At 45.9% G+C, this 26,882-nt stretch overlaps 1 protein-coding gene across 1 annotated transcript; it reads left to right on the forward strand.

The window, feature by feature from the left end:
• The first annotated feature begins 179 nt into the window (after positions 1–179).
• On the forward strand, positions 180–26,882 carry LOC139051331 (glutamate receptor ionotropic, kainate 4-like). The gene is made up of 6 exons (XM_070528368.1): positions 180–221; positions 1,899–2,003; positions 4,826–5,168; positions 13,625–13,842; positions 25,908–26,089; positions 26,645–26,882. The coding sequence occupies exons 1-6, from the start codon at positions 180–182 to the stop codon at positions 26,880–26,882; spliced, it is 1,128 nt and encodes a 375-aa protein (XP_070384469.1).

Here is a 26,882-nt window from a genome sequence, read left to right on the forward strand (position 1 = left end):
GTGAGCTTCAAGATTTCATCTAAAGTGCGATGTTTGAGAATCGGCTTGGTTGTTGACGTTGATGCCGCGAGCCATGACTATTAATCAGCGATCAACGAATGCGTAGGCGAGGAAGGAACGCAAGGGCCGTCAGTCGAGCTTGAGCGAGGTAGGGCTGTAGAAGGGCCTTTGCAGTCAAAATGACATTTAACGGAACAGCGCTGCGCGTAGCCTACGTCAAGGTAAGTTGTTGTCAGAAATGCCCAGCTAATGTACGCATGTTCAATTTCGTCGTACGGCATTGCTTGGTAGTCGAATTGACAGGTTGACGAGTTAGCAAGTTTCTGTATGGTAGAAAGTGAAGCCCTGAAATAACATGGACAAACGAAAGAAGTGGACAGAGTAAGCGCGTCCTGTCAAGTGAATGTTTTATTTAGAAAAGTTGCTTGTTCACTAAGAAGACAACACGAGAAACTTTACAACATCCAAAGCAAGGAAAGCGGCATAACAAATAGTACGATACAGTGTAACCACAACTAATCTTGGGCGCGTGCGGTACTAACAGCCTATCGCGGAATATGTATCACACGTGTAGGGTAGCCAACCGGACGTTATTCTGGTTAACCTCCCTGCCTTCTTCTTTTCTCTTTCCTCCTTGTATCACACGTAAAACGTTCTCCGAAAGTGTAAATCATTTCACGATTGTGGAGATGCCATGTCAACACCCTACAAGGCCGGAGTCTTCTTACCAAATATTATTAATTTCTGCGTGGCCATTTTCTTTTGAGAGTGTTTGGGTTCTCGTATTTCTTTCATCTCCTTCGTGAGCCCGGACACGTTCTGGTTATACCTATATGAATACTAACTTGCGGTTACTTTAGCAACCATGAAATGTGTATTTGTTCAGAACAATATAAAAGTTAGGGAAATTTCGAAGCCTACACGCTTCACCGAACGCAATGGTTCAAGAGGGAAAGGAACAGACGAAGAGAGTGACGAATCAGAGATACAAGGGGACCGCATTGAATAGAGCGACCGTGCCCCTGCATGAGGTTTTTCCTTGCACATATTGATAGCTCTTTAGACGCGGTTGTGTGCGTGCGTGGGTGTGCACATGTACAGTCTACCCCAAAAGTGCAAAAGCCATGACCCTCGTCACCGGAGCATACCAGCACATATACGCCGGCGCTGGAGATACTATGTAGCACTCCCCTGTTCCTACTCTGCCAGTGAAGACAGGTGAGAAAACGAAGACATTGCCATTCTGCAGCCACGGGAGAACCGCTCGCGCTCTTGTCAGACCCTGTAATGCCAGTACGTTCTCATCCTTAGCAAACTTACTAGCACTCGCGTTTCGTTGCTCATTTGCCCTTGTCAATTTCCCGCTTACTGTTACCATGAAATCGTACCAACTAGCCCGATCGAAGTGGTTGTTAAATTCTTTTCGTCTTCTTTTAATATTCTACTTTTGAATAAACGCACAATGTCATAATGCTAATAGAAATAAAGCATCGAGATATTAATTATGCAAAAAAAGTGAGGCGTGCAGACAGGACACAAGAGTAGAGAAGTGGACAACACTTCTCTACTCAGAGAAGTGGACAAGTGTTGTCCCCTTCTCTACTCTTGTGTCCTGTCTGCACGGCTCACCTTTTTTGCATAATGAATCCTTACCAACTAGCTCAGCATTCTGTCGTTCTATCGAGATATGTGTGTCCTTTCTCCGAGTATATATCTACAACAAACATTTCTGCGCATTATAACTTGCAGTAAATGCAAATATGTCATCAATGTTTGCACTTTTTTTGTTGAGATGTGTTGACAGTTGTGAACGCTTTCTTGTGGATTCAGCATGGTTTTCTGCAATTTTGGCACATGATAAAGTGAATTGCCATGCTTTTTTACTAATGTCCACGTAGTTCCCTCCGTATCTGGATGCGCTTCAACATAATGGCCACACTGAGCTGACCGGCATCGTTGGAACTCTTATGATGCTTATCATCGAGGCACTTCGTCTCCAGTGGGTATCCCGTCGATTTTTCTCTCATTCAAAACATTCATTGGAAGATGAAATTGTGAAGCCAGAATAAAAAAGAAATGCTTCTTTTTTTAGGTAAACTACTTGGGCTTAAACAGGCAAGAAGGCAGATCAATGTGCTTCAGTCTTATAAGTACAGTCTTTGTGTTACTTTCCCTGGCAACAGAATCGATGTTAAGATGAAGCTTCAGCTCGGGCCCAACTCTCATGCCGCCTATTGAAACACATGTAGAATGCACAGCTGCTTTTCAGAGGTAACCCCTGGGCCTATTCTAATAAAACTGGGTTTAATTATTCAATGAGAAGAAACGCGGTTAACAGAGGGGCCCGATTTTTATTGATCATATCATAAGAAGCCAACAAATAAAGACACCAGGGACAACATAGGGGAAAATATAGTTGTACTCGCTAATTGAATTAAAGAAACGATAAACTAATGGCAATGAAAGGGGATGAAAAAACGACTTGTCGCAGTTTGGGAACGATCCCACGTCTTCGCATTACGCATGCGATTACGCGTAATGCGAAGACGTGGGATCTTTCCCCACCTGCGGCAAGTCGTTTTTTTCATCCACTTTCATTGCCATTAATTTATCATTTCTTTATTTCAATTAGTGAGTACAATTTATTTCTCCTATGTTATCCTTGGTGTCTCTTTGTTGACTTCTTATGATATGGTTTCACTTAGGAGAGAAAGTTAAATTCTGGTGACATTAGAAGGCGAAATTTTGATTTAGGACCTGAAGTGTTTTAATTGACGAAAATCTTGAGGTTTCAAAGGAATATATAGACCCACCAAGCTTACAACTGCGTAACACTGCACCAAGAACAGTTAGTAGACTTCTGGAAACCGCATACGTTAGAACATCCAATGTGGACACGAGTGACATATTCATTTATATCTTACCTGAATTTGTTAAAATGTTTACAATGGTTTTGCAAAAGTCCAACTTACATATTATCATTGCATTTAGGAACCATGTGTAACGTGTGAATTTGGTCCGGTTTAGATGTAATATCATATGCAATTTATAAATTGTGGTATCGTTTTTCATCGCTGAATTACGGATAACTTGATAGTGTTGTTTTTGCAGTTTTCAAAAATATTTTATGAAATAATTCACGGCCTAGATAATAAGGACGCTTGCAATAGTCCCTAGATTTTAACATTTCCTTTTAAATGCTGCAAACCTAAACAGATTTGCCGCATTAGTGGTCGAGAAAAATGATTTATTCTTTCCTATGTATTTAGATGCGAGCCCCCGAGAGAAAGCTTCCTCCTAAATAAGCGCGCTAACAGGTGGAGCAGATAAACATTACGTGTCCGCGGTAACCTAATAATGTGCGCTCGCGTGCGTGTCGGCGTGTGTTCCTGTGCTTGCACATGTGTGGGCGCACGTGTGTGTGCGGGTAGTTAAAAATAGTCACTAAAACTCTTTAGTTATAGAGTTCAGGGCAAATGTTTCAGTCGTAAAACGGAAGCCTAAAAGGACTGAGTCTATCTAGACAGAATAAATGCCAAGACTAAACTCGCGTCTCTTTCGGATACTCGCCCCAAAAATATGCTAAAATGAATTGACGTTCCAGGTAAGGCTGTCCTTAACTGTTTAAAGCGCGCTTTTTTTTTATAATTGCTAACTAGAACGTCAACGGATTTTGTAGGTAATATTGAGATCTGGTATCTTGAAAGCGGGACTACATTGAGTATACATTTCCGCGAGTATCTCCGTTTTGTTTACCTTTACTTTACGACTGCTCGTCTACAATATCGCAAGTGCCAACAAGTGCCTCAACGAAAATAATTGGAAAGGTTATAATAATTTTTAAATTATCTGCTTGGACATTGCCTTTTGTAGGGCTACTAGTGTCCACTTCTTCAAGTAATTCAACTGAAAAGGCCGAAACATGACGTCATAGGCGTATAAAAATACATCTGTTCAAGAAAAGAAAGCTTTATTGTACCACACTTGAAGGCTTTCGGCAATTCTTAAACTTGAGATGGTGTTGCCCATATGTGCGTCTTCAATAATTGTTTACGATTGTAATGTTTTCTGTGCATAAAAAAAAAAACACACACACACAGAGCGACTTTCACATCACCTGCCGACGGCATCTATGGAGTTGCTCTTCCAGACGGCAACTGGTCAGGAAAAATGGGAATGCTTGTTAGAAACGTAAGTTTGCCTTCGTCTTTTTTCTCTTGTCGAAACGAGTACTAACAGTAAAAGAAAGATCGCGTTCCAAAGCAGCAAATCACAGAAATGACTTGAACGGTGACTGAACGATGTCGCAAGAGCGGGTGTACGCACCGTAGGTTTTGTAACAATATCCTGGACAAGTCCCATTCTGCGGCATGTTTTTCTAAGCACCATGGTCGGCCTATGAGGACTTCAGAGTGATTATGAGGTATTAGTGGCTATTATTTGATTTGAATTTCAATAGCAGGCCCCGATTTCTAGTGATGACAGTCCAACTTTTCACGTGTGCAAAGTTGTTCAATATTGTTACATGCTGTAATATTGTTACAATATTGTCCATGCTGTGTACAGCATGGACAAAGAGTAGCCGTTAGGTATCTGATCTGTTTTATTGTAAGTTCAGTAAAACAAAAGAAAGAATACGAGCGTTGTTTCACCGTAAACGACGCTCTTCCCGTTTTTTTGACAGCCTTCTCGGTGTGCGAAGACGCAGGGTAGCTGAAAAGACGTTATCGTCGCGGCTACTTGTGACAGATTTGCGAACGCACTGCGCAGGAAGGTGACAGGCGTACACCATCCAAACATAATTCCCGGTCTCTGTTGCCTGCAGGAGGCGGACATCTCACCGGGCCCTTTCGTTATAACGAGCTCTCGACTGAACGTCGCCCACCCTTCGTTTCCGTGGGCCTACGAGAACATGATAATTTTCGCCGCCAAACCGCTGCACTTCACCACCAACGTGTTCGGCTTTGCGAACGCCTTCTCGGGAGCCGTGTGGCTGGCCAGCGCTGCGAGTCTGCTCCTGCTCTGGCTCGTGTTGACGGCCGTCTTGTCCGCGCCCCTCCCGGACAAGCGGGGAGCGCAAGTCGGGGGACAGGCATGCGGCCGCGCGCTGCGGCGATGGCGATGGTCGCGGGCCCTCGGCACACTCGTGAGGCCGCTTTTCTCCCAAGGTTCGCTTTGCCGATACAACTGCCACGACTCTATATCAAATGTTTCTCTTCGTGGGGGGAACTTCGTTTTCTTTAAGGAAATGTAAAGTCGGATCTATAGGCCCCTGAACGCTCGCAGCGTAGCTTGGTGGACACTCGCAGCGAGAACCATTTCAACAATAAGTTCGCTAATTGCCTAAATTGTGCTAGCAAAGAGTACCGTGGCGCAGTGCCATCGGGAGGCTTTAAAGAGCTGTTTCAGAACTGGAGAACACTGCCCACTTAAATGATGATTCCTGTCGAATATAATGAACAGCAGCACAAAGGGTGACAAGTTCTAATTCCGTGGACGCGGTTATATGCGACTTTCGGCGTTCAGCTGCGACCAGACGTGTCAGGACAACAACAGTAGACAGCTATAGTACAGCGTACGCTAAGCAGCGTAGGCTTGTTACCGTTTTATTTGCCCTGCAAGATCATCGCCTCTCAGAGGCCACATGCCATCGTCGCGGCTATCTCCCGACTTCACCGATAGGTGGCGTTGACATCTCGATTGTTTCGAAGGTACTTGCACAGGTATAATATTAATTCAAAGTCCATGAAAAAAACTAGGAAGCTTACGAGCAAGTATGCGGCCTGTATCGTGAGCAACAGAGCAACGAAGAACGTGAAGCGGAAAGTCAGAAATGCTAAGGTAACCTCATAAGGGGCAGGCAATGGAAAAGAAATCTCCCATGAGTAACTATTTACCAGGAAAAAAACCTAATCATGAAACAAACAATTTATGATAACTCAAACGGAAGCTCACTACTTTTCGAAGCGAGATCAGGATGCCTTAGAACATGCACCTATAAAGCGAGATATAAGAAGGAAGAAGAAGCATGTGCTTGCTGCGGTAAAGCTAGAGGAACGATGGAGCATGTTTTATTAGAATGTGAAGACATGTGCCCAGCGGTTGATTTATCGAAGTTTTTGAAGTCTTGGGCTTAGTGAGAGCAGGGGCAAAGTAAACATTTCGGCAATAGAGATTAGTATGAGGCGATTGGAGGATTGGTGGAAGAAAAGAAATACGGAGACGTAGAAAAGCACAGTTCGCAATAGGGGATCAGAAAATTTGGTTGTGGGGGTTCGTGGTGTTTTTTTCTTATTGTTTAACCTGGGTAGGACATTAGGCAGTATAATAGCAAGAGCTTGGTGCCGCAACCCACCACCCCGTTCCAAAGGGGACACTCATAACATACATCCATCCATTTCAGAGGTATTTTTTACAGGAATAATATTGATTTACAGTGCACAAAAATAACTAGGGAGCTTACCATCAAGCATCCCGCCTGTAGGGTGAGCAACAAAGCAACGAAGAACGTCAAGAGGAAATGCAGAGAGGCTGAAATAATCTCATGGGTGGCGGCAATAGAAAAGAAACCTGCCATGAGTAACTACTTAAGAGGAAAAAACGTAGTCATGAAACAAACAATTTATGATAACTCAAAGGGAAGGTCACTACCTTTCGAAGCGAGATCGGGATGCCTTAGAACACGCACCTATAAAGCGAGATATGAGAAGTAAGAAGAAGAATGTGCTTGCTTCGGTAAAGCTAGAGAAACGATGGAGCAGTTTGATTTGAATGTGAAGATATCTGCCCAGCGGTCGATTTAGGAATCACTGGCCTCCTTGAAGCCCTTGGGTTCAGCAAGAGTAGGGGGAAAGTAGACATGTCCGCAATAAAGATTAGTAAGAGGCGATTGGAAGATTGGTAGAAGAAAATTAAGAAAACGACAAGCAACGCAGGCGTACAAAAACAAAGTTCACAACAGGGGTTCAGAAAATTTGGTTGTGGGAATTCATCGTGGGTTGTTTGTCTTTCTTTTTTCTTTTTTAACATAGGTAGGACATTCATCAATAAAATAACGAGAGCATGGTTGCGCAACCCACCACCCTTCCCAAATTGACGCTCATAACATACATACATACATACATACATACATACATACATACATACATACATACATACATACATACATACATACATACATACATACATACATACATACATACATACATACATACATACATACATACATACATACATACATACATACATACATACATACATACATACATACATACATACATACATACATACATACATACATACATACATACATACCATCCATCCATCCATTCATTTCTTTCGTTAAGCTTCGACTCGTTCGAAACGAGAAGCGATCTGGAAAACCCCACAAGGCAGGCACGTACCCAGGATTTTTTTTCGGGGGGGGCCCACCACCTCCATCATCATCATCATCATCATCATCATGTTTTATGTGCACTGCAGGACGAAGACCTCTCCCTGCGATCTCCAATTACCCCTGTCCTGCGCCAACCGATTCCAACTAGCGCCCGCGAATTTCCTAATTTCATCGCTCCACCTAGTGTTTTGTCGTCCTCGATTGCGTTTCCCTTCTCTTGGAACCCATTCTGTAACCCTAATGGTCCAGCGGTTATCTAACCGGTGCATTACATGACCTACCCAGCTACATTTTTTCCTCTTGGTGTCAATTAGAATATTGCCTATACCCGTTCGCTCTCTGATCCAAACCGCTATCTATCTCTCTCTTAACGTTGTGCCTAGCAATCTTCGTTCGATCGCTCTTTGCGCTGTCCTTAAATTACTCTCAAGTATCTGCCCCATATGTCAGCTCTGGCAAAATGCACTGATTGCACACCTTACTGTTCAATAATAATGGTAAGTTTCCAGTCAGGAACTGTAATGTCTGCCGTATGCGATTCAACCTATTTTTATTCTTCTGTGAATTTCCTTCTCATGATCAGGGTTCCCTGTTATTAATTGACCTAGGTAAACGTACTCCTTCACAGTCTCTAGTGGCCGACTGGCGATCCTGATCTCTTGTTCCTTTGCCCGGCTATTCATCATTACCTTCATCTTCTGCATATTAATATTCAACCCCACTCTTACACTCTCTCTGTTAAGGTCTCCAATCATTTGTTGTAACTCGTCTGCATTGTTGTTGAATAGAACAATGTCATCGGCAAACCGAAGGTTGCTGAGATATTTGCCGTCGATCTTTACTCCTAAGCCTTCCCAGTTTAATAGCTTGAATTCTTCTAAGCACGCAGTGAATAGCTTTGGAGAAATTGTGTCTCCCTGTCTGACCCCTTTCTCTATAGGTATCTCCCTGCTTTTCTTGTGTAGAATATAAGGTAGCTGTAGAACCTCTGTAGATATTCTTACGCGAAGGACGAGTCAGTAAGACGAGAAACTATTTACAGATTATATTTACAACAACGGTTGCAGCGCTGACCGGTTAGATTCACAGCGCGAGCCCAGTTCGTTCTTCCTCCTCTTTTCTGGAGTGATGGCGCCCACGCGCATCGTTCAAACAAACAAGTACCACACGCATGTAGCAACACTTTCCAAGCTTTTTACGTTAGCGTTATGTACTCCTTGATTACGTAGTGCCTCTATGACTGCTGGTATCTCTACTGAATCAAATGCATTTTCGTAATCTATATAAGCCACATAGAGAGGCTTATTGTACTCTGCAGATTTCGCGATAAACTGATTGATGACATGGATGTGATCCATTGTAAAGTATCTCTTCCTGAAGCCAGCCTGTTCCTTTGGTTGACAAAATCCAGTGTTTCCCTTATTCTATTGGATATTATTTTGGTAAATATTATATATAATACTGGGAGCAAGCTAATGGTCCTATAATTTTTCAATTCTTTAACGTCTCCTTTTTTGTGGATTAGTATAATGTCTGCATTCTTCCAGTTTTCTGGGACCCTTGCAGTCGATAGACACTTCGTATAAAGAGCCGCCAGTTTTCCAAGCATTATGTCTCCTCCATCTTTGAATAAATCGACTGTTATTCAACCTTCTCCTCCTGCTCTTCATCGTTTCATGTCTTGCAGGGCCTTTCTGACCTCATGGCTAGTTATAGGAGAGCTTCTGTATCCTGTTCATTACTGTTTCTAAGTGAGGTATTGTGACTCCTCTGGGTACTGTATACAGGTCATCTTAGAATTTTTTCGCTGCTTTTACTATATCTTCGAGATTGCTGATGATATTATCCTTCCTATCTTTTAGTGCATACATCTTGGTTTGTCCTATGCCAGGTTTCTTTTTTGCTGATCTCAGGCTGCGTTCATTTTTTACAACTTCTTCAGTCTTTCTCATGTTATAGTTTCGAATATCAGTTATTTTCGCCTTGTTGATCAGTTTTGACAGTTTCGCGAATTGCGTAACGCTGTGCGGCCGCGAGTCCCATACAACCGCGTAGAGCGCAGGACTCTGCGATTCTAGACGTACTGCGCTCACCGCGAAAGGTTAGAAAAACACCCACATAAGCACAGCAGAGAAGTGGCTACGTGAGGCGGTTCGACCAATAACTGTAGAAGTGGCCTTCAAAACAAGTAATTGTTCTCCACTTCCGGCGGCGTTTTCTCTACTTCCTTTTTAAATAAAAAGATATTGATCCATAAATATTCTCATAAACAACGGTTAACTTTTTTTATTATTCGCTTTTACTTGCAGTTTGGTTGTTGCCTTGGCTCTCTCCCTTAGTAGATCGCTTAATTTCTCAACTCCTTGCGATTTTTGTTTCCAGTTGCCAATTTTGCACGAAAAGTGCTATACAGTTAGGGAAAAGCAGACGAGGTAACAGGCGACAGTCATTTTGCTTATGGGTTTAAGGGTTATTGCAGGGTTTCATGATGGACGCTCTTTCACATTATTTTATTTTCCACCTTATATAACCCATATCACGTGTATATGGTTCCGGGCATCTGCCAGCATCGCGGCGAGCCGTAACTCAAGGAAATAATGAATCAAAGGGAAAAGTTAAACGCAATTGGCGTTTTCTCCGATGGCAACTCGTTCCATGAGAGTACAGACCAGCTGAGTAACTGCCGCATTCCTCTCCTGGTCCCAGAATCAGCCTAAACAAAGAAGGTTGAACTAACAAAAGCAACAGCTATGCGCATGACGGTTGAATAGATGGTGACAACTGAACGCATCTCGAGTTAATCGCACGGGTGCGGAATCTATGAGAAACTGTCCTTCACATTACAAGAGATGCTGATAACTACCGCCATCTAAAAGGAGTGAAAAAGGCAGCATAATGCTGACCGATGAACAGCTTCCAAGTCTCAACATTGATCTGGCGGCGCTTTAGAAATGTGTGAGGAGTGGTGGCGTGGGTGGGGAGAGGGGGGGGGGGGTATGCCACTTGATTTCGGGGGGGGCCCGGGCCCCCCGGGCCCCCCCCCTGGGTACGTGCCTGCCACAAGGATATGCATAATACTCTGTCGTCGAAGCGACCTGAGACTAAGCGAAAGCCGTTTATACAACCATTTGCTGCGAATGAAGTGTATTTTGCAAGAGCAATGCCAAATTGAATTGTAAGTGGGCAGCAGGGACCACTACCATGTTTTAGGTAAGCCACGCAAACCATGCAAAGACGATAACGCTGAATCTCAGAAATAGTGCGCGGACGCTAAGGGCTATGGGTCGTTTAGCATTCTTCGCATGCCCAGCGACGACCCGCTATATTATAGCGCACGCAATGGTATTACGTACGCTAAACTAAAGCTGTCTAGTGGCCGTTGCGTATGCACACGTGGACGAATCGTCCGTGCGAATCTAAACGCAGTGCGCATACACGTAGTGTAAAAGCGATAAAGTAAGCTGCTTTAGAACTGTTGATGACACCTCGGCCTTCTTTGCAGTTGCTGGTATTTGTAGGCACACTTGAGGCTTCTGTGTATCCCGCAGTGGATCCCAAGCTTTTTGGAAAGGAAGGCTGGGGAGTCACAATGGTTATTAAAACTTAAGCCCGAGGTCTCTTTACTGGCAGGCAATGGAGATGGTGGATTCCTAGCTATCAAAGATTTCAAACTGCATCTAACGGCCTCACTGATGACGCAACTGTCCGTCGCCTGGCTGATTGAAGTATGGCACTCGCTCTCTGCAGGGTTGGAGTTTCCCCGTATTAAATTTTAAAAGCTTGGCATAGCGTAGGATTCCCCAGCCACGTACATTGAATGCGCACCATTTTAGGAGCAAACAGCCAGCATAACAAGCCACTTAAATAAAAATTTAGTTTCCAACATCGTGTTCCCCCATATTTCAACCCTAAAATATTCGCATGCCCTTATGCACGCGACATTTCCCAATCTCGAAGTTTTCGTAAATAAAAGGCGCCTTAACTTAAAAAATTTATAATATACTGTTTCCCATTCCAATAATCTCGCCGGGTAGTACAAAACTTTTCATTCACCTTAATTCAAAACCGTTATGAACCGATGTGAACCGGTTCAAGCCAATTTGAATCGCTATATTTTTTGTTCTGGAGTAGAACTGGAACTGAAGGGGAATATATGCAGCAGTCTGAACGTGAACCTAAATTGAACCCAAAATCGTTTCAGTTCGACACCTTAGGCACAAGGCTAGATAGCGATAGATCTAGTAAAACTTGATTAGGTCAAGCAGGCTAGTTGACTTTTCGCCGTAGCCTCATTTCAAAAGGGGGATGCCAATAAATATCATCATCATCAAGCTTGAATCTACCTATCTGCCGTGCTGCCATCGCAAAGACGGACCAATGCTCTCTTTTCACTCATGCGTCTCTGAAGCGGGAACTAAAACGCCGTATGAATGAAGGCAGTCCTCGTCATGATGCTCGTAAAGCGATACAATACTCATTTCTTTTATTGCTTACAAAAACGTTGCTCCGACGCGCTCCAAAACATTCGTGACCGATTAGCCTCGCATGGCTAATCCCGCTCGCTTTAAAAGAATGAGCGGGAACATAACTGGCCATCCCGAACTTTTCAGAAATGTAGGAGACAAAATCATCTCGAGAAAATCGCTTGGACGGCGGCTAGCCCTCTTCCCTTATTTGAATTAGGCTGGCCCCTAAACAATCAGCAACGAAGCTGCGATAGACAGATGAATGTTTGAGATATACCCATGGTCATCGACACGCCAATTTTATTTGTCGCATGGTGCCGTGGGCTTTTAAAAAATTCAACTCTTAGTGGAGCGTACAATGTTACATTAAGCTTCGCGCGCCTGCACGCGATGAACCAATCAGATCTGTAATGTAGAGCGCAGTCGTGTGACTGAGAGCCAAATAGTTTAGCCCCAGACTCTCCATTTGAGAAAAAGTTGCCGGGCCTCTGACTCCGTTGACTGAGTCGTGCTGACCTTTGATCTATAATTAACGTTTTGTCGGCAGTCGGGAAATATGAGGAGCGGCCCTGTTTTATGTTTGTGATGTTGCAAGAGAGAGAGAGGGGGGAATGAAAATGAGAGAAAGGCAGGTAGGTTAACCAGAGTTAAAGCCTCCGGTTTGCTATCCTGCGCTAGGAGAAGGGAAAGGGGAAGTAAACACGGAAGAAAGAGCGGGTACAGAAAGAAAGGCTTGAAAAAAAGAAGATGTTGCGAAATGCTCACTGCGTCATCCATGCTCTAGAGACGTGCGTCATAGAATGCGCCTGGCGTTCCTCGTCATAAACTATTGCCGGGTGATTATATGCTTGAAACTGCATGAAAAGAGCAGGTCTGTGCAAGAATCAGGGTTGGGGGGGTGGGTAAAACTGTGGGGATGGCACTGGACAGGTAGAACAACCCACGTGGGAGCATGACAAAGCTAAGCGGCTCCGCAAACCCACTTTTTCAGCTAAGCCGCTTCCCCTCGCTTCGCTTGGTCGATCCACAGAAGTCTCCCTCACGGACGAAGAAAGAAAGAAAAAGAAACGCTGGAGTGTTGAAGGATGTACATACATTGTCTGGCTAAGCCTTCAGCACGAGAAACTTGCATTGTAATGCACAAACACTGAAACACAAACGAGAAGGAGAGAGAGATGAAGAGAGGAAGCGAGGTAGATCTGCCAGAGATTGCTTCGTTTCACCATCCTATCTCCCGTGGGAAAATGAAAAGTGAATCAACAGGAGATAGAAGAAAGGAGAGCTTCTGGTTGCGTTGGCTGTGGTATCTTTATAATGAAATAAAAATGTGTGTTTGCTTTACAATTATCAGTCTAACATAAGCGTATTGTTTCTCGCTTGCGCCGACCAGCCAGAATGCGTTGTTACCTTAAGCGTTGTATATTGAAAGCTATAGTGTTCCCTGAAATTCCTTTTTTCTGAAAACAATTGCTGCATGTATACTTACCATGAGAGGCCAGTGCATTTAACATAAGTTACTAATTATCATTACGTTATTCTTGCTGCATTTGATAAGGATGGCTAGATAACAACACTACGAACAGCTTTTTCATATTCTCTCAGCGCGCGATGAAATGTTAACACATTTTATTTCAATATTTTCACTTATATTCGCTGCTTTGTCCCCCTTTTTCCTGCTGATTGGTGTATGTTAACACTAAAATGAGTACTGAGTACCGCCCTGTAGTCAGAACTTCCACAGACATGTATTGACTCTGTGTAGGGTTCGAGAAATTTCCCTACTTGACGCTCCCGAGGTGCCTGATCACCATCTGGCTCCTCGCCTTGATCGTGATGCGCACTTCGTTTCTTGGCGAAATGAAGGCAGCTCTGGTGGTGAGGAGCGAAGTGACGGGCATACGAAGCATCGAGGACCTGGCCAAGAAGGACCGCGTCACGCCCGTCGTCCTCAGAGGGTCCGCGTTCTACTCATTTGTCAAGGTATTCCCACAGTTTATGTCTGCCACGAGACACAGTTTCGTGGCGCCTTTATGACTGGCTGAAGCATGTGTTACATGAAGATGTGATTATAGCGGGAATTTTGAATGGCTTTCAAACAACTGGCTTGACATCTCTGAATTTTTTCGATGAAGCTACTGAAATGTGTGTATTGCTGTAATCACACCGTGGTGTGCTTTTTTTTAAAAGGTTAAGATGATATTTAAGAAATGGTGCATATTACTTAAACTGCATAAAAATTGTGAATTGACTAATCAATGAAGCTTCACTAATGATCTCGTTAACTTAATATTATGGTACGCATAATGCAATATGCGAATTGAAGCCACTGATTTTGCTAGGCATATACACTTGGAAAAAATTATAAAGTAAGCACGATTCACGACATAAGCTCAGTCAAACTTGCGGTTAGACAGCGCTGTTGCTCCCCTCGCTGTTTTAACGAAACACACTTTTATGAACTGAAGCTCAGAGAGAGAGAGATAGATGATGAGGAAAGGCAGGGAGGTTAACCAGATATCCGACTCCGGTTCGCTACACTACAAAGGGATGGGAGATAGGTGTTGGAAAGAGGGCAGAGAGAAAAAAGCAAAAAAAAAATCGTTCCAGTTAAAGACGTTCACAAAGGCCGGTAGATCTCAAAAGGCGCAATAGTGCTTTGACGGCCTTCTTCTGTGACGGTAGGACCTTTCGATGATGTAAAATTCTCTTTTCCGATAGCGGTTGGTCGTCCGGTTGGTCAAGTTCGTGGCGAAGGCATTCCCTCTGTGGACTGTACTGCGGGCAGGCGCACAAAATATGGTCAATCGATTCTTCATGGCCGCAGTGGTCACAAGTTGTGGTGTCCGTGATCCCTATGCGGAATGTATAGGCTTTGGTAAAGGCAACGCCAGTCACAGTCGATATAAAAGCGTCGCGTCTCTACGGCAAAGTGGTGATGGCGCTCGAAGACTTGATATTGGATCAAGTGAGTACAGTCGCCTATTTCTTCCATGTGGCTCATTCCATTGCGACGCGGTACACTGCCGAGCAAGTAGGCGGAGATTCCGTGCTGCGTCAATTCTAAAAAGGGGAATCGGGACGTGGTGCTCCTCAGCATGGGCTGAGCGGGCCGCTTGATCCGCCGGTTCATTGCCGATAATCCCGCAGTGACTTGGAAGCCACTGCAAGGTTATTTCATAGCCTGCATCACGTATATGGTGTCGTCGTCGTCGTCATCATCATCATCATCATCATCATCAGCAGCATCATCATCATCATCATCATGGTTATGCCCACTGCAGGGCAAAGGTCTCTCCCATACTTCTCCAACTACCCCGGTCATGTACTAATTGTGGCCATGTTGCCCCTGCAAACTTCTTAATGTCATCCGCCCACCTAACTTTCTGCCACCCTCTGCTACGCTTCCCTTCCCTTGAAATCCAGTCCGTAACCCTTAATGACCATCGGTTATCTTTCCTCCTCATTACATGTCCTGCCCATGCCCATTTATTTTTCTTGATTTCAACTAATATGTCATTAACCCGCGTTGTTCCCTCACCCAATTTGTTCTTTTCTTATCCCTTAACGTTACACCCATCATTCTTCTTTCCATAGCTCGTTGCGTCGTCTTCAATTTAAGCAGAACCCTTTTCGTAAGCCTCCAGGTTTCTGCCCCATACGTGAGTACTGGTAAGGCACAGCTGTTATATACTTTTCTCTTGAGGGATAGTGGCAACCTGCTGTTCATGATTTGAGAATGCCTGCCAAACGCACCCCAGCCAATTCTTATTCTTCTGATTATTTCAGTCTCATGATCCGGATCCGTGGTCCTACCTGCCCTAAGTAGATGTATTCCCTTACCACTTCCAGTGCCTCGCTACGTATCCTAGACTGCTGTTCTCTTCCGAGACTGTTAAACATTACTTTAGTTTTCTGCAGATTAATTTTTAGACCCACCCTTCCGCTTTGTCTCTCCAGGTCAGGGAGCATGCATTGCAATTGGTCCCCTGAGTTACTGAGCAAGGCAATATCATCAGCGAATCGCAATTTCCTAAGGTATTCTCCATTAACTCTTATCCCCAATTATTCCCACTCCAGGTCTCTGAATAACTCCTGTAAACATGCAGTGAATAGCATTGGAGAGATCTTATCTCCCTGTCTGACACCTTTCTTTATTGGGATTTTGTTGCCTTCTTTATGGAGGACTGCGGTGGTTGTGGAGCAGCTATAGATATCTTTCAGAATTCTTACATACGGCTCCTCTACACCCTTATTCCGTAATGCCTCCATGACTGCTGAGGTTTCGACTGAATCAAACGCTTTTTCGTAATCAATGAAAGCTATATATAAGGGTTGGTTATATTCCGCACATTTCTCTATCACCTGATTGATAGTGTGAATATGGTCTATTGTTGAGTAGCCTTTACGGAATCCTGCCTGGTCCTTTGGTTGACAGAAGTCGAAGGTGTTCCGGATTCTATTTGCGATTACCTTAGAACGTCTCTGTAATATGAAATATTAGTTCTTCGTGCGGTCCGCGTCGTAAATGTGACAGTAGAGACTGCAGTGCCGCCTTCCAATCGCAGAATACCGTCCACTTGTGTGGCGGTTCATCACCAATGGTGGTGGTGGTGATAAACTTTATTGAAAGGGGGAAGGGTAAAGAGGGACGTGGCTGAGGGTTAGGGCTCAAGTAAGGCCCTGTGATGAAGGGCAGTAATGAGCGCTGTGAGCTCTGCTGCCGTCGATGTTGTCGCATGGGTCGTCTTAAATTAGATTATTGTAGCTTTCTCTGGTATGACGATTGCCGCCGCGGAGCTGTTTGGAAGGACAGATCCATCTGTGTAAATATGCGTAGAGTCACGGTAGTTCTTGTACAAATATAGTAGCGTGAGCTGTTTAAGGGCTGGAGATGATAGATCAGCTTTTTTCGAGATGCCAGGTATTGTGAGGTTGATTTTTGGCTGAGCGAGGCACCATGGAGGAATCGAAGGTCTCGCAGCCGGAGTGAAACAAGCTGTCAAAGATTCATCATATGCGTTTATCGTTTGGCTGAAAGATGTGTGTGGTCTGTCCGCTGGTAGAGAGGCTAAGTGGTGACGAGGAGTTTTGGCTAAATGCCTTATGTGGGTTCTGAGCACTTCAATTTCAATGTGCGTCTGGGCAAAGTGGTCTCTAGCGATTGCTATCGTAGCCACAGTTGAAGCGCTCTGAGGCAGGCCTGGACAGATCCGGAGCGCCTGAGCCTGAAGACTTTGTATTGTGCGCAGATTCATTTTACCTGTGTTGGTTATTGCTGGCATGCTGTATCGCAGAAATTCCTAGAAAAGCACCCTGTAGAATTGTAACATGGCACTTGTCGACGTTCCTCTGGCCTTGCCAACGAAAAACTCGAACAGGTGGCAGATGTCTGTCAACCGTTTTTTCACGTATGATACGTGAGGGCTCCATGACAAGTCCCTGTCGATTATGACATCTAGAAACTTGTACGATTGGACCCGTCGTATTATATGGCCATTTATCATTACACTGTAGTTTTCCATGGGTTTGCGCGCAAATGGTACTACTGCGCATTTCTCGGAGGAAATTTCCAGGCCTCGATTACTGAGGTAGACAGCAGTTTGTGTGGCGGCTCTCTGAATTCTCGCTCACAAATGTAGGCGTGTTACTGCAGACGTCCTATGCAGATGTCATCGCCATACATTGATATCCTGACTGTGGTTGTCACGTGTTCAAGGAGAGCAGTTAGTGTTAGATTAAATAACACAGGGCTAAGTACACCGCTCTGGGGGACGCCGTGGTAGCTATAATGTAGACAAGTATGGCCTCCCTCGGTGCTTACAGAAATGAATCGCATGGAGAGATAGCTCCGTATCTATTAAAACATCCGACCATCCACTCCTACCTCTGCGAGAGCAGAGAGGATGGCTTCATGCGTAACGTTGTCATACGCCACTTTAACGTCGAGGAATAAAGACGCGCAGAGACGCTTACGGCATTTCTCATGCTGAATGTAGGTGACCAGGTCGACGAGGTTATCGATCGATGATCGACCACGTTGAAAGCCCGCCATGGCATCCGGGTAGGTGTCGTGGTCCAGCCGTCCTAGGACGATCCTCTCCATTACTTTGCCCATACAGTTCAGTTCGCCAAAGCGATCGGGCAATATGATGAGAGTTCCAATGGCGACTTTCCAGGCTTTAGCAATGGAACAAGGCGACTTCTCTTTCAGGTTGTTGGTGGCGTGCCATCTCTCCGAGATTCAGTGTACAACTCAAGGAGAACACCTCTCGCTCGCTCCCCCAGGTGACACAGAGCTAGGTAGGAAATTCCGTCAGGTTCTGGCGCTGATGTGCGGCTACACAAAGCTAATGCTGCCTTAAGTTCGTGATACTGGGTATGTGGATACAACAAAATGGGAGAAACACCGAAACAATTAACCGACTAGAAGCCACGACCAACCAAACATGCAGGCTTCTCAGGAGGATAGCAAACAAAAACGCGGGGATGAAAGAGGCAAACCTACTTAGGCTCGTTCATTCTTTCATCATTAGCAGAATCACCTACGCTATCCCGTACTTAAAAACAACTAAAGCAGAGAGAGACAAGGTAGACATTCTCATCAGGAAAGGTGTCAAAACAGCACTAGGTTTACCAGCATGCACATCAACCGAGATGATTCTGAACCTAGGAGTGTCGAACACCCTAGAGGAAATGTGCGAGGCGAAACTCACGGCACAATATATCAGACTAACTGGCAGCAAAACGGGCCGATCCATCCTCAGAAACCTGGGCTATCAAAACCCAGAATCACGTGATAGGATAACCGTCATCCCCAAAGAAATTGCTAACAAGTTAAGAATAACCCCTATCCCAAGAAACATGCACCCCATACACAACAAGGAACGCAGGAGAAGCAGGGTCCAAAGACTCCAAGGCTCCCTCCTCCAAAAACAAGGGGTAGTGTACACCGATGCGGCAGAATACCCAGAAGGACATTATGCTGCAGTAGTAGTGAGCGACAAAGGCGAGCTAGTCTCTAGCTGTAGCGTACGACACTCTTCACCAGATGAGGCAGAGATGGCGGCGATTGCCCTGGCAATCACATACCCATCAACTAGAATAGTCATCACCGATTCTAAAACTGCAATCAAAGCCTATGACAAAGGTAAGGTTTCCAAAGAGGCCGGCAAAATTCTGCAAGCAGGCAAGGAGAACGTACCTAACGACCTAATTAGGATAATATGGGCACCCGCTCATAGTGGACTCACAGGGAACGAGATCGCCAATGAGGTCGCCCGAGGACTCACACACCGGGCCCCAGCGCAGGCAGATTACTTCCTGTCCAAAAAGCGAGAGTTAACCACATACAGAGAAATTCTAGAACACTACAGAATGGGGAGGAGAACTCTGCCTCCCCCCCATAGATCTCTCACAAAGCAGGAAGAGGTAATATGGCGAAAACTGCAGACAGGTACCTTCCCAAACCCGTATATTCTGCACAAATGGCATCCTGAGGTGCACTCTCCAAAATGTAAAAACTGTGAAGGCATAGCAACGCTAAATCACATGCTTTGGGCTTGCCCAGCACTAAACGGCCTACATGGAAACAGAGAGTCATGGGAATCCTCCCTCCATAGCCAGGAAGAGCAAGCCCAAAAACAGGCCATCCGTCAAGCCCAGGCCGCCGCCGGAAGTCAACTGATTCCGGCCGACGTCTAGGGGGGAGGTAGACGGTGATAGGGAGAGCTGCGTCTCACCCGATCACCCATACTCTCTGACGGGTGTAAATAAAGTGCTATCTCTCTCTCTCTCTCGTGGATTGAGAATGGTAGATCCATGCGGTGATCACGTGGTGGCGGACAACTATTCGAAGACGATGGATAGTTGGTAGTTGTGAGTTGGCCGGATAATCGGGCACAGAAATCCTCTGCCACGTCAATCTCCGGTCTCTTTTGAGAGAGGGAAAAAGCCTTGAATGGGAATCGCTGTACGGGGACTGTCTCGAAACCGCGCACCGTTCTCCATAGTTGCGATAAAGGCTTGCGTGGATCTAGTGACTCACAGAAGGCAGTCCAACTTTGCGATTCGAGCTTGTCTAACCGGCGCTGGATTTTCTCTTATGCGTTGCATATTGCAATCACTCAGTTCAGCCCTTGGGCGCGGCCGGGCAGCCACCATTGAGGTTATGAGCCATTGTTCATTGCTGCGCGTCTCATATGTGGGTCTATTCTCTTTTAAGTTTCCCATGTTTGTTATTAAGTTGCTTCTATTTTCATGCGTTGCATATTGCAATCACTCAGTTCAGCCCTTGGGCGCGCGCGGCTGGGCAGCCACCATTGACCTTTAGCGCAACCACGTGACGTGACGTCACGACAGCCGGAGGAAAAGCTGGGCCCCAACTTGCGCAATATGCAACGCATTCTTGGCTTAACCAAGCTAAGCCTGGCCATTTTTAGTGCGTCTGGCGGTCCGTAAATTGTCCATTTTCTTCGTACGTCGGTATCTTCATTCAGCAAGTCGTCGGATTGCTCGAAGTCGGTCTAGTTACACATCAAATTCTGTCAGTTTCGAAGGGCATGTGAGAGTACGCATAGTGTCTTGCACCGCGCTCTTGATTGCCTCTTCCAAGTCGACAGATGGATTGGCGTCGCAGTGTTCTTCCATGATAGACTAAAATTTAGACCAGTCCACTCTTTGGATCGTATCCCGTATTTTGGACGGGACAATCCTCTTATCTTGATGTACGGGGCGATATGGTCGCTTCCATGCGTCTCTATGTCCGCAAACCACTCTGCACGTCTGACAAGGCTTCGTGAGACGAAAGCCAAGTCAAGACAGCTGCTGTACGTGGAGCCACGTAAGAACGTAGGACTTCCATCATTCAGCAGTCGAAGTTCATTATTGGAGGCGAAAGATACCAGAGCTCTGCCTCTTGCGTTGATCTTCGGACTTCCCCAGAGTCTATGATGGGCTTTGAAATCTCCAATAATGACCCAGAGATCGGGATTTGAGGAAAGGATGTCTAGTAGTTTTTTGTGATCAAACCCACTTCACGGAGATAGGTATAGGTGTCCACAATAGTAAAGGCCAAATTCCTTTTCCTTACGTTTAGGCATATATATTGATTATCGTCATTAGGTGGTACAGGCGGATGAATGTAGGTGAGGTCGAGGCGAATAAAGACCAAAACCTTACTGTTTTCACCAACAGTTGACAACATAAACGATTCATATCCAGAAAGCCTGGTCGTGTTCGATAAGTTCGGCTCGCAAATGATGATAATGGGAAACATATTGGCATACACGAAGCGACGGAAATCCGAAAGGCACGCTCTGAGTCCGCGGGCATTCCACTGAAAAATAGCTACTTGTCGGACCTCATCCCTAAAAGACAGTGGCTGTGGAGCCATGATCTACTCAAGGGTTGCCAGCACCAGACTCAGAGCATCCAGTACTTGAAGCGCTCTTCTGGCAGACGGTGTGTGCATGTTGCTTAGCAACGCGCGAATAACATTCATTAAAGGCCTAATAAGAGCTATCGCTTGCTCATCTGTTTTCCGTGACTCCTCAGATACAACACCTTGCTGTACTGGGGGCGGCTTCTTCTGCGGTTCTTCTGGCGGTAGTGTACACAGAAGTGGCGGCCATTATTTCGTAGAGGGGGATCCGACAGTTTTCTCAATTCCAACATCGGTGTTTGGAGTGCTGGAAACTTCCGCTGATGGTGCTGCTTGATGAGTTGACTTTTCCTGAAAAGTTGATATTTTTCGTCGTTAAGACCTTGGACGGTGACGTCTTCGCCGCACTTTCACAGCGACTTTTTTGTGGGTAGAGTTGTCTCAGCACTTGTTTAAGAATGGTGATCCCTTTCTTGATCTGGGGACAGTCTCTGGGGACAGTCTTTGGAAGAGGCGCAGTGATCACCCTGACAGTTGGGATACTTCATCGTGGTTGCGCTGCAGTTGTCTTCTGAGTGGGGTCCGGCGCATCGAGGGCACATGGCCGAATTTCTGCAAACACCCTTCACATGATGGATGGAGTGAGGTCATCGTTGAGGCGCTGTTTTCACGATGTTCGAGCTGGACGCCGAAGATGACTTGAGAATTATTCGTTTGGCCTTGCGGTACTGGACAAGCCGAAATATGTCTTCCGAGGACTCGTCACCTGATGCGGAGTACAGCTCTGTGTCTTCGCTATCACTCGACGTATTTCCTTGCTTTCTCGAACCGGTGTCCGCGGGTGAACGGGAACCGGGAGGGTCCTCGGGGTGTTGTGCATCCATCACCGCGATGGAGGGGGTGGTAGACCCCACAAGTGCAGTGAGAAGTCCAGAAAATCACAGAGGCGGGCGAGCTGTGTTCTGCAAGAGAAGCACTTCGTCTTCTTTCAATCAACTGAAGCTCAGAAATTACTGAAACGCTAACGCACTTCGTCACAATCTTTAGGAACGAATATCAGGAAACGAGTTTTATCCTTAGAATTCATTGTAAGTCAATGTGATCTTTGAAGTCGCCGGCTATAACTCGTAAGCTTTAATAAGTTCTGTAAAGTAATTCGTTTAAAATTTAGTTAGCGAAGCTTCAGTAATTAGTCAGGTATTGATTTTAATTTCGTGTGCAAGTAATATCCGCATCATAGAGGCGGATATTATATTATATTATATAGGCGGATATAGGCGGATATTATTATTATATTATATAGCTCAGGATGTAGAATGTTACAACATGCGACAGGGGATTTCTAAAAATTCTGTTAATGATAAATTAAGAAGGCTGGTATATATGTATCAACCTGCTGTGGTTGCTCAATGGCTGTGGTGTTGGGCTGCTGAGCACGAAGTCACGGGATCGAATCCCGGCCACGGCGGCCGCATTTCGATGGTGGCGAAATGCGAAAACGTCCGTGTACTTAGATTTAGGTGCACATTAAAGATCCCCAGGTGATCGAAATTTCCGGAGTCTTCCGCTACGGCGTGCCTCATAATCAGAAGGTGATTTTGGCACGTAAAACCCCATAATTAAAAAAATATATATAGGTTACAGCTCCACACCTACGAGGGGTTCCATCTGTTTCGTTTTGCTTTCTAAAATGTATCATGCTACATTTTATGGCATTTAACTTTCGCTTGTCAACATGCTCGTTTCAAGAGGCTTCCTCGTTGATTTGGTCTCACAACTCTAAGGACGCGTCCTCGTACGTATTCTTGCCAATATTCTAAGGGGTGCATAAAAAGCGAGCTATGGAGGCACAAAACTATTTTCAGATGTTTGAGAAATAGACGACCAGTTTTGACCTAATGACATGTCTGCCCCGAATCCTTTACGAGTATGAGTCATTCTACAGAAAGACACTGTTTTGGAGGCGATGGCTCTGTACTGGGATGATGTTTGCCGTTGTTCGCCTTTGCCCTTAAAAAATAAGGTCTTTCAGTTTGAGTAACCGGTAGGAGCTCTTACAGCGTCTTGTGCTCGTCAAGCAAGACTGGACTGGAAAATGTTATTATGGTCCTGCTGGACGCGCTAAGCGCGTAGCGGGCGTCTCCCGCCTACGGAACGACAGGGAGTACCTGGAGGCCGCTTCGTGGGTCTGCTGGATGGCCCATTGCTGGTGGACGAGTAGTGAGCTTTATGAAGAACTTCACCCACTTGGCCGAAGTAGGCGCGCGAACAGCGCTCCTACACTCCCAGGGCATGTGTACAAGTGCAAGTGTGCAGGGCATGTGTGCAAGTGTCTCCGAATGAAGGGCACGTGTCGCAGACGTATGCGTCTGGATAGAAAACGTGCAATTTGGCGGGGTTTGAGTACATGTGCGGCTGTAGTTAGCTTAGCGTTAGCGCCTGCGACCTGTTAAGTTTGGGGTGTGGTGGTGGAAAGATGCGGTGCCCCAGGTAGAAGTGTTTTGTGATTTCACTGTACGTAAGGAGCGCATCCCGGTTGTCCTCTAGCTCGACGAGTTGGGGCTGCCCGGCTATGGCACGGTCGGTCAGCGCGCATGCTGCGTTGTGGGCGATCTCGTTGAGGCTTGGCGGAGCGACCGGCACCCGACCCAGATGGGTGGGGAAACCAGATGACAGTGTGGTGCTTGAGGCTGCTCGGATCCGCGCAACGCGGGATGCGTAACGCCTGGTCGGAGACGACGCCACGTTCGAGGGCTTTGATGGATAGTCTGGAGTCGCTGTAGATCACTTCCCGTTTGCCGTCGAGCACCGGCAGGGCTATGGCTACTTGCTCCACCACCCCGGGTTCTCGGATGAGGATCGTGGCTGAGTTGAGGGTCCGCTGTGTGGCGAGAGGGCGACCGCGGTGAAGGCTCGGTTTTTTCGGTAAGTGGCGGCGTCCACGAATGTGATGTCGTCTGCTTTCATGTCTGTACGCTGGAGAAGGGCGGTCGCCCGGGCAAGGCGCCTGCCTCTGTTATGGACAGGATGTACGTTTCGCGGAATAGGAGCTATTGTGATGAAGTCTCGAATCTCGCGTGGACGCGCCGTCAACCTCGGTGGATCGCTGGTCGTCGAGGCGAAGAAGTTGAGCTAGCACAGAATGTGGCGGCCCACCTTGGTTGTCGTGAGTCTGATCACCTGCGTTCGCTCCTGAGTCTCGGTGATCTCTTCTAGAGTGCTGTGCACGCCGACATGGAGGAATTTATGCGTGGAAGTGGTGATCGGAAGGCCGGGGCTGTTTCACTGCCTTCTGAATGAGGACGTTGAGCTTATTACGCTCAGCGCGTAGCGAATGGTGCATGGCAGCGAAGTAACGGCCGTTCCTCCTGCGGAGGGTGATGTTGCATTCGGCCAGGATTTCCACCCTGTGGTGTTCGCGCTCCGCATTGCAAGCAAGATTAATGAATACTTGCGCATGGTTTGGGAATGTTTAAAGGCAGAAGCAGTTCGAATTTTTTGCTACTTCTCTCTTTGAGCAGCACAGCTTGTAGTCCGTGGTTAAATGGGCAAAGCTTGTGATAAATGGCAAAATTCATTGCTACAATAAACACGCGTCCAGCTGTTTGCTCTAACGACGAGGTATCAGCCCATTTCGATCGATGAAATGTGTGATTTTCTCACATTAAGATTTTCGGTAAAAGCTCTAGGATTTGTAGCAGACGACATTTGTGGTAGGTGACACTGATTCCTGTGTACATATGGCACTTTCTTTCATCGTTAGATCTTGCGGAACCACATGCGCCCCCAAAGTGTGAGCTGTGCTCTAGTTCGCTCTCTTTGACACATCACCGCACAGGACTACACGTAGGCTTCACGTGTGGTATATGTGTGTTTCATACAGATACCGCTTAATAAGTAACACAAAAACCAATGTATGATATTTGCGACTGGCTAACAATACATTGTGCACAGGAAACGCCAGGTGACGTCTTCAAGAAAGTCCTGCAGAGAATCAAGCGTCAACATGGCGAAATGGATAAGGAGACCATGTTCAGCTTGCCAGTGCTCCGTCGAATATTGAAGGTGCAGCCTTTGCCCTTTCAATCTGACGGGCCTCCTCTTTCTTTCATAGTTTGTGTTTCTTTATTTTTCTGAGCGCAGGTGTTTACTTAGTAGACGTCGTCAAAGGAATGAAACAGTTTGTCTATAATATCTTAAGCTGCATTAGGTGGCATGTAGAAATATTCTATATCACATATTTGTTTGCGCCGGTTTTTCAGAGAGCTCCCGGGGACGTCGGCGCTAGCGTAACTGTGCGCTGGCCCCGTACGAGTCCACAATGTGTCTGTACAAAAAAAAGGGAAAAAAAGGAAGTATAGAACAAAAAGCAATAAAATAAGTCACGTGCGGAACCAGTACACGGGTACGTAACCACACAGACTTCGTTGTTAAGGGTGCCCTTGTTTTGATGGTTATAAAGTCAGGGTTAGCGGCGTAAACTTCGCGTATTCCGACAAGTAACATTCTATGGATTGAAGAGGATAAGTAATTGTTTTTCCTCTAAGGTTACCATCGAGTATTGAGGATCAATAGATGCGCTTGCCTTTGCTATTCAGTGCACGCTCTGTGTTACGTAAGCTCCGTTAGAGCTAAAACTTACGTTGCTATTCATAACCCGTGGCAGGGTGAAGCAGCCATGATCTTCACTGAAAGTCCTGTGGCGGCTGTGATGAGCAACCGGTGCGAACAGCTAGTGCCGCTGGATGCTGAGTTCTACTACGCTCCAAAGCACATCACTCAGCTGCCCATGTCCATGTTCATGCGCAAAGGAGTGGACAAGTCTCTGCGTCGGGTTATCGGAGAAATGTGAGCGACGCTTTCTGTCGTGCAACTACAAAACCACTCGAATGCCGTATTCGATATGACGACATCTAATTTACCGGAGGAATCGAATGAAAAGTTTCCAACGTAACTTATTACTTTCTGAAGGACAGACACTGCAATAATGTCATAAATTCGAGCACACGATCTGGAGTTAGGTAAATGATTACCGAGTAGCGAGCTACAAAACGGGATTGTCGAGAGCAACGAATACTCAATACAATAGTACAGTAAAATTTTTGGCGTGCTTAGTGATTCCATACTCTTTTGTGTCACATTTCCTTTTGCCTATGGGACATAACAAAATTAATGTGTGCCCTCACATTCTGCAATGCTGTGGACTGCCATTGCAAACCGGCCTACATTCATTGTTTTTTACAGTTATGAATGAGCACTTGGCTCTGCGGATGTATATGTTCACTAAGAACAGAAACGGCACGTAAGAAGAGAGAGGGTTGCAAATCTAGTCTTTGTTGTCCGAAACGATGGTGTTCTGTCGACAGAACGTTGTTCCAGGACACGACTACATGCGCGGCGCAGGATCGAGCTGTTCATGGAACGAGGCTTCATAGCCAAGTTCTACCGAGACAGCCGACTCGAAATTCCCCCATGTCGACGCCTGACGGCGCAGAGCCACATCGGGGACAGCGCAGGCCCACAGCTGGACTCCCTGCAGGGCGTCTTCCTGTCGTGGCTTGCCGGACTCCTGATGGCAGCTGCCACTCTTCTGGCAGAAATTCTCTCGTACCGAGCTGGACGGAGGGGGGATGTTCAGTAG

Source organism: Dermacentor albipictus, chromosome 1 (assembly GCF_038994185.2).
Source record: "Dermacentor albipictus isolate Rhodes 1998 colony chromosome 1, USDA_Dalb.pri_finalv2, whole genome shotgun sequence".
Taxonomy (NCBI): Eukaryota; Metazoa; Arthropoda; class Arachnida; order Ixodida; family Ixodidae; genus Dermacentor; species Dermacentor albipictus.

Excerpts from the sequence above, each read along its gene's own strand:
- LOC139051331 (XM_070528368.1), top strand. The coding sequence starts at position 180 with ATGACATTTAACGGAACAGCGCTGCGCGTAGCCTACGTCAAG. Across the intron at positions 222-1,898 it reads TGCGCGTAGCCTACGTCAAG|TTCCCTCCGTATCTGGATGC; the intron begins GTAAGTTGTTGT and ends ATGTCCACGTAG. Across the intron at positions 26,090-26,644 it reads CGTCGGGTTATCGGAGAAAT|GATCGAGCTGTTCATGGAAC; the intron begins GTGAGCGACGCT and ends TGCGCGGCGCAG.